The sequence below is a fragment of the Malus sylvestris genome, chromosome 2 (assembly GCF_916048215.2).
Source record: "Malus sylvestris chromosome 2, drMalSylv7.2, whole genome shotgun sequence".
NCBI lineage: Eukaryota > Viridiplantae > Streptophyta > Magnoliopsida > Rosales > Rosaceae > Malus > Malus sylvestris.
In genome coordinates this window covers 37,681,070-37,689,563 of record NC_062261.1, presented here as the reverse complement: position 1 = coordinate 37,689,563, position 8,494 = coordinate 37,681,070, and the positions used below count along the sequence as shown (strand labels likewise).

General features: G+C 35.6%; 1 protein-coding gene across 3 annotated transcripts; it reads right to left on the bottom strand.

Moving 5' to 3' along the window:
* Window positions 1-402: 402 nt before the first annotated feature.
* Window positions 403-7,507, bottom strand: LOC126605143 (uncharacterized). Of its 3 annotated transcripts, none has more exons than XM_050272517.1 (13): window positions 7,120-7,507; window positions 6,615-6,795; window positions 5,554-5,623; window positions 4,852-5,048; window positions 4,174-4,249; window positions 3,997-4,080; window positions 3,830-3,909; window positions 3,111-3,237; window positions 2,807-2,866; window positions 2,663-2,713; window positions 2,414-2,572; window positions 1,624-1,756; window positions 403-903 (listed from the first exon to the last, which is right to left on the bottom strand). In XM_050272517.1, the coding sequence occupies exons 2-13, from the start codon at window positions 6,767-6,769 to the stop codon at window positions 734-736; spliced, it is 1,362 nt and encodes a 453-aa protein (XP_050128474.1). In that variant the 5' UTR covers window positions 6,770-6,795; window positions 7,120-7,507; the 3' UTR covers window positions 403-733. The 3 variants fall into 3 exon arrangements, with proteins under 3 accessions (XP_050128474.1, XP_050128470.1, XP_050128478.1); XM_050272513.1 differs by having other exon boundaries at window positions 7,176-7,503; XM_050272521.1 differs by lacking the exon at window positions 7,120-7,507 and adding an exon at window positions 6,942-7,087.
* Window positions 7,508-8,494: the final 987 nt, after the last annotated feature.

Below are 8,494 nucleotides of genomic sequence, written 5' to 3'. Positions count from 1 at the left end.
TCAAATGCCCAGCTATTTGGAATATTAGCTTAGAACTATTGTTGAAATCCTCTCTCATGCACTGTCTTCTTTAACAACTCAAGAGCTCACCTGTTGATATTTGAGAACACGACCTATTAACTACCTACACAAAACAAAATTAATGTGCTGGAAATCAAACTTTCCTAAATCGATGGGGGAGGAGGAGGATAAAACTCTCAACGTGTGACCTGTTCCAGTTTTATGAACTAAGTCGAGGTTAGTTCATAACATGTATGGATTACCATTTTTTTCAATCAACAGAGGAGAGGGTAATGTTTGCTAATAAAATTTCATATCTTCTGGAGTTGTAATTTCAGGGTAATGTTAGCTAGATGAACCAAATGAATAAGAATTTCCCCCTTAAAGTAATGACTTACTGACTAAAAATAAATGAACGCTTGGATTCTGTTTGAACTAAGTTATCTGAAATTACAGAACCCAATCACTCAAACAGCTGAATGTTTAGTAAATTATTATACACAGATGAACAACCACGTGCAATCATGCCATCAATCCCTTCAATAAAAAGAATTAAAAGGACAAATAAGTAAAGAATTGAATGGCCTTGTTGACATATGAATTGCTGAAAAAATTTCAGCTTCTCCTAAAGCAGAATTAGGTCCGCCCGGTTAATTTCTCTCAAGCATGTGCTTGTAATAAAAACTAACAAGTATATACAGAACTTCGAGTCCACATTGGTTTCAAGTGGACACTATGCCAATAGAGGCTCCATCAAAGGTTTACAGCGAGCAGGTTGGAGTTTCATGGTGTATGTGACTACCACAGAGACAAGTGCACATAACGCTGGAACAAGACCCAATCCAAATCTCGTGACTGAGATGTTGACATGATTTGAATGGTTTTCCTGTATGAATCTGTTACCTGCATATTAAAAGTTTTACATTGGGAACCAACTATTGCATACTATAGTACTCAGTCATTTTCAGGGGAAATGGAAACAAGCATTGACAAGTTTTAGTACTATGGCGACTGAAGCTTAAACAAGAAAAGACAACAAGAGCGTAACTAATGCCATTGTAGAGACCCTACATGAGTCTTCAACCCTTGTCATGACCACATGAACACCTTTCTCATGTGAGAAATTGTGTAACCTGATAATGAAACAGAATCAAGCAAAGTAAAAAATACCCTACCACCATGAAATAACAATAAAAGGTCGTACCCAGTGCACAAGGCTCCCGCTTTATGCAGGGTCTGGAAGAGGTGAATGTCGGCTAGCCTTACCCCCATTTTATGGAGAGGCTGCTCCCAAGTCTCGAACCCGAGACCTACCGCTCATGGGCGAAGGCACTTGCCATCGCACCAAGTGCGACCTCTCACCATGAAATAACAATAATGCACCATAATGGGGACGGTGATACACAAGTACGTAACGTTCAACACTGACAAAACTGAAACAAAGTTGCTCTAGTTGCTAGTAGTCCATGCAGATAAAAAAAGATCCCATCACCCAAAACTCTTTAAGCTCAACAAACTAAGAACCATAGAACCAACTTTATGAATCCAATATATTGACAGAAAAAAAAAATACATAACCAAACATGCAATAAATATAGCAAGATCCACAAAATTGTAACTTACTTTGATAGGACTGAAGAACAAATAAGGCAAGCCCACATGAGATTTTGTCCAAGAAGCTTAAAGATCCACATACAAATGCACATCCATTGAGATCTGTATCAATTAAAAAGCTTTGCATGCTTACTCCAGTAACCTGTCACATCAAAAGATGATTTAGACTGAATTTATAAGAAACTACTCGACTAAAATGGACTGATACCGCACGTATGTTTTAAAACCAGCAGCATCTCCATCAATAATAAGAACTCTTGTTTTCTTGACAAACGATTCTATTCTCAAGCTTCAGACTGAGAGAGCAAAAAAATAGAGTGAAAGAAATGTCAATCCTTAAGGGTCATTTCAACATAAGGAACATGGGTCGTACAGAGTTCTTTGTTGTCTCAAGTTTTTAAAACTGTACTACCACTTAGAAATCTATCATCTTTTATGTTGTCAACAAATATTTTGTTACAAAAATCAGCTGGCAGAGATATGACAGTGTCCACCTTTCTAAGGGCAATATATGCATGTACTTCTATATTCGTTTCAAGCGTTAACAGAGTTCATATATCGTCTTGGACCAACTAAAACGGAGAGGGACATAGGGGAGTAGTGAAGAGGCTCCAATCAACCTATGACAATTCCAATAAGTGATTGACAACATCAACTCCGGGATCTCACTCGGCCACAGTGCCTCAACTTAGTATCAATATGTATCAACTTTACTGACTAATTTCAAAATGCAACCAATTTACAATACACTTAAAATTTTCATGAAGGAAGTTCAAATCACCAAAGTATGACATCATACCATCATTAAAGCATTCGCTATGCCAATAAATATTGATATGAGGTACATGAAAGCACTCATGTTGCTAGGTAAAAATAGGATTCCTGCTCCGCAAAATATCCACATAATGGCTCCTGCAGAAAAGAAGGTCTTCAAGGAATGACCATTCCATGAAATCTCCTAGAATACTAAAGTTAAATGGTTAGGTACCAACACAACAAAGTGCATATGTCATATAAAAGATTTTATCAAACTGAGTTCGCAAGGGACCTGTAGTATTACAGATACGAGGAAGCTGCTTATGTAGATAATCGCAGGAACCTATTCTCATCAATTAAATGAGATAAATCAGTCACTCATTCTTCGACCAAAAAAAAAAAAAACAAACGCTTCTGATGATGAAGGTGTGCATACCAGAGCTTTAGCTGATTGCGCCATTCGCAGATCATCTATAACATAGAATGCAAGATATGCCTGAGTAAACGAAAGCCGTCTTGGTTAAGAACTACAAAGGTTGACAACAAAATCTGGCAATTACTTCTATTATGGGAGAAAATATTGCAAGAGTGGTTTCCTAGGAAAATCAATATGATAAGGGAGTTCTCAATTTGAATGCTCAACAAATCCGTTGGGACTCAGCTGTCCATTTCTTATTAGTTGCAGTTTGTTCTTTTCGTGATGGATAAAAATGATCACAAAGAGGGAGAAAAGTGCTGACCTGTGAAACATTGACCACTAGCCTGGTCAGCACATAAACAATAGCAACCTGATAATACAGAACTTTCTTGAACCAGTATGTCCATGAAATCCTTGAACTACTGTTTCCTTGTACGCTGATTTTTAATCTGCATGTGTAATGCAGATTAACTATCTACAGTTGGAGGTTATCAGGTTTTACGAAATAATCACAGAACGATTACAGGAACATTTAAATCCAAGATCAAAAACCAAAAGAAGATACTTATGATGCAAGACTTTCTGATGAAGCTAGGAAAAGAACAGAGGAGAATGCTTCTAATAAATGCAAGGTGGGGAAAGAGCATAGGACAAAATAGAGAAAATAGGGATGTTAATTAGAACTACAAAACTATGGTAAGTAAAATCCATAGTCTTAATCAATTTCTATCATATCCCCAAAGTTTGAATAGAAATTATCATCATAATAAAATTTACAGTAATATAACACCTACACAATATAGTAAAAACCTAAAATTCTTTCAGACCCTAAATTAATGCAAATGATGGAAATAAATAAGTAACCCTCTGCAGTCTGCACTAGTGCATATTGAAAATGATACAAATTCTTCTTGCAGCCCTCATAAAAAGAGCATCTTATATTACGACAATGGTATAAGCATTTAAAGAATGAATCAAAAGTCAAAACTTAAGCGTTTAAAGAACGAATCAAAAGTCAAAACTGAGAGAAAATTAGCAAACCTTGGCTCTTTTGTGCCGAGATGAAATATACCCACAAAGCAGCATCCTATGAAAATTGACAAATACGCAATCCAGCGGTACTGCTCATTTGTGAAAGTGATGTGATGGGCATACTTGAACAGAAGATCTTAATAGATGGACCAGAACTGCTTAGAAAATAATCATACCTGATTTTCAATGTCGGCATGTGTACTTGCCTGAGTGACACCAAAGACAACAAAAGCAACTGCATACAGGCTGAGGTTGGCAACCTTTAAAAGGTTTAAAACATTTCAATCAATACAAACACAAAACAAAATATGGAGCTGAATAATCAATTCAAAACTTAAAGGGACGCTGCTAACCATAGTAAAAGCATTTCGACAGCTAGCTAGCACCACTCTGCTATTTGAATTCAGCGTAATGCAATTCAACATAGACCTTCAACAGAATAGTTATTTTTTGTAAGTGTTTAGATATTCCATAGGCCAAAAGAAAATGCCTTTTCATTTTCTTTTCCTCAAATAAGGAGGTTGGGGAAGGGGTTCCAAGCTTACTGAATTTGAAAAAAAATCCGTTTATTGACTCAATGCAATCATCAATATAAACTTCTAAACCTCTCTAGTGGAGTTCATAGCCAATGGCGACACATACATGATAGAAAATAAAATAAAAATAATGAGGTAAATAGAAAATTGAAATAGCAATGCCACCATTTCAAGTTTATATTTATTAAAAGAACAATAAAGGAGCATTTGTTTTGATTATTTTATTACAACAGAAAGAGTTTGGTGAAGATTGTTCATCCGCTGGGTTTGTGGTTTCCTTTTATTTTAGGGAATTTTAACAAAAAACCCACGGTACTGTTCACTTTAATGAAAAACCACATTTTTACACTAAAAAATCAAACCTAATACTATTCACTTTACCCTTTATTTTATCCTTATCATTAAAACTCAAAGTTTTCAAGCCATTTTCATTAGTTTTCCTTTTATCAGAAGGAGCTCATAGACTTTCACTTTAAAACTCACATAAGTACTTACATGTGTGAAACCTGAGTAGCAGCCCAACCAACGTTAAAGATGGCAGCAAATATACTGTAACCGACAGTTCGCAATGTGGATGAAGAGGTACCAAAAATTTTACAAGGTATGCAACCACCAAAAACGGAAGAAAAAGATATAGCAACCAAAACAGAGCCTGCACCATGCCACAATTTGAAATGTCCAAACCGATCTATCTATCAAGTTGCAAACAGAAACAAATATTATTTGCGGACCAAATAAAAAACCATGGTTGCAACTTGCAATTGCCAAAACTGAAAAGGAAACAGGAATTAAAAGGCTCACAATTATTAATTCATAATTTCTTTTTCTGGTCGGGTATGATTTCAATCACTTGGAGAGCAGAATGGGTGGTTTTCTGGGCTTAGTCCCCCATCACTTATGTAACATTGACACTTCATTTATAACGTTGTCGATATGACACGACTCTAGATAAGTTATGGCTTCTAAATACAATACATACAAGTAAAATGTTGAAAGCAAGCTAGCATGTCTAAGGGAAATAGGCCATGTAGGTATGTGGACTTGTCAACATAAGGTTCCAAAAAAAATTATATCAGCACTTAAGCTATGTGATCCATCAAGCATGCTTTTCAGCATATATTAAGTCATTTATTGATGAATGTTGAAAATACGGATAGCAAGAAGCATCCATGTATGATACAATTATAAGCAAGATACCAGTTCGCCAGCAAATATGGTTGCAAATCCATCAGCTATTTGACCAGAAAGCATAACAGTAGCGGCATCCCTGAACAGAAATAAAAATAATAAGAAAATAACAGTTACAAAAGAGAAAGAAAAACATGCGGTACACCTTCAGAAAACATATCTTTAAGGATTGATGATACAAAACACTGAAACTATGAGATGGTAACATACTAATGTTGAGAATAGAAAATCCCACAAGGGGAGTTCTTAGCCTTTGCATCACCATACATAAATTCTTACACCTCTCAACCACTTGCACATTGGTTTTCGCATTGATGCCTCTAACATTAACATAGTATGAGAGCAAACAATTCATCAACATTTTAGGCCTAGTTCGGCAACATGCAGTTTACGTCACCCAATATAACTAATTCGCGTGCTTAACATTTTTCAGCCACGCATAAGGGGGCATGTTAATCAAATAAAGTCTCACTTCCGGAATTCTAAGACTTGCATCTATTTATGTAATAACTTGGATGCCCTAACTTCTAGAAATAACAACTTTGATTAAAACATGGATTAAATAATTTAAGCATACTTCAAGTTTTCATCATATTTGATACCAAGATTGTGCAACTTATTCGGATGGTCTTAGGATAATGACATAGTACAACTCTGAAAAAGTTCGTATAGCCTAACTGCCTAAACAACCTGACAAGTCTCATTCGCTCCAATCTGTCAAATTTGTAGACTTCCCCTAAACTATCTAGATATTTTCTCTCATACTGCAAATTTGGCCCTACAGTTCTTTCCTACCACAAAAACCAATGCTTTGTGAACAGTGGATAATTATTTTTTCACACTCATTATTAAAGTGGACAACATTTAACATAACATGTTGCTAATTCTTGAAAGCTTCACGCACCCCCAAACCCATTCACCATGATCTGTCTGTACGTATATATGTGTGTTGCATTTCAAAATAAGCAAGAGCGCATATGCCAATGTGCGTAAACAAAAGTATACGTGCAGATGTGGGTCGAGGTAGATAGTACAAAGAACTTGAAACTAAGGAAATCACTAGAATTTACCTTGGGGAAAGTCCAATATCTGTCAAGAACAGTAAGAGATATGTAAACCAACAGGAAGCAGTAATGTCATTGAGCATATGCCCCACACCGTAATAAGAGACGGTGCTTCTCCCAAGAGTAGTGAATGAATCAACATCATCAGTGGCATTAGCCATAAAGGAAATTTCAAATTAAAGAGAACCTGCAGAGCAAAAGAATTAAACTTGAGAAAATACAACTCTGAGTCTGAGGAGCTCAAACAAACTCTAAAATATTTGATTCCAGAATAGAGATAGACGAAACCAAAAATAGGCAAGAAAATCACAGGGGAAGGGGATAAAAGGAAACCTCTTGTATAAGAAGATGGGGTGGAGGAGGAATTGAATGGGAGGTTAAGAATTTTCATAATCTATTTATGTTAGTAAAACCAACAATCGTATAAGTTATGGATTAATAATTCAACAAAGAAAAAGGGAAAATGACAGGGTTATACCCGTGAATTATGAATGATAGATTAGAGCTGCACCGCTAGTAAGAGAGAGAGAGAGAGCAGCAACAAGTACGGAGGAAGAAGAAGCCAACCTTCAGCTTTGATGCGGAAGCAGCGATGAAATGAAGCCCAACATATAAATGGATCTTTGTCGTCGTCGTCGTTCTATCCCTCTCTCTCTCTCTCTCTCTCTCTTTCTGGGCAAAATCAGTTATCTGAACAAAATAAAAGTAAAGCAAACCAAGTGGTGTTTGTCCTTGTTTCGTGTGCAACGCCAAGCCATTAATATTAAGCAGTCTGTCTTGGAACTCTAAAAATCTCAAGACTGAAAACAAATTGACGAGTATGTAACTGTAAGTTTCTCTTTTCCAATAAAACTAGAAAGCAGCAAACTTGGCGCAACGAAAATTGAAAACGACTTTCACTTTATTTACCCTAAGACGTGTTGAAGATAGAAGAAACTAGCTCATGACACCCGGCGTGGGCTTCGCCAACAATACAATACATATTGGTATATTGCTTGACAAAAGACATACGCTGCTGTTTCCAAGTCCACCTAATTCCAACTAATTCCGAGCGTTGGGACCTACTGAAGCCAACACAACACACAAGATAATGAGAAAATTGGGGTAAAAATTAAAAATAAGAGAACTGTCACTCTTACCTCATTCTGTAAGCATAAAAATTGATATTCAACTGTGAAATGACACAAAATTTATGAACAATTCCAATTTCAATTTGAGAAACTCTCCTTGTAGCATTTCTTAAAAAAATAAATGCCTCGCACTGTACATCCCTAAAAATCTAATCTACTGACTCCTGAGTCCGACAAGGTCCCCAACTACCAGTCCTTCCCAAGATTTGAAGGTTAGAGAGCATGTTGTTGCAACTGCCAGCCATCATCGTCAACTAGATCCGGCACTTTCTGACACGACACGACAATAACAGATTTCGGATCAACATAATAACTAATCGAATCATTATCGGGTGATCCGTTAATAACGGGTTCTTAACAGGTATACACGCAGGTAACACGTGGGTAATCCGTTTCGACCCTTTAAGTAAAAAATTATTTTAATAATTTTAAAGTTTAATTACTAAAAGATTTATTATAAAATACAATAATCATATTAATATATACAATATATTCTATATTAAATATATAGTTTTGTATTATTATTCTATATAAGTTTTAAAAAAATAAAAAAATTAGTCATTATTTATTTTTATTATGAGAGTTCCTTATTATGATTATTAGGATAAATTTTACTTAATATGTTATTGTCCAAAATTAAAATAAACTAGTATAGTATTTGTATGTACAAGAACTAAGAAGACATACATACAAGTATGAAAAATGTGAAAAAATATAAACACTCGTGATTCATTATTATTCCTCCACTAGTAGATA

Coding starts and splice junctions, on each gene's coding strand:
- LOC126605143 (XM_050272517.1), bottom strand. CDS start 6,769: ATGGCTAATGCCACTGATGATGTTGATTCATTCACTACTCTTGGGAGA. Junction 2,867..3,110: donor TAGTGGTCAATGTTTCACAG/GTCAGCACTTTT, acceptor TCGTTTACTCAG/GCATATCTTGCATTCTATGT. Junction 2,714..2,806: donor CGCAATCAGCTAAAGCTCTG/GTATGCACACCT, acceptor TGATGAGAATAG/GTTCCTGCGATTATCTACAT.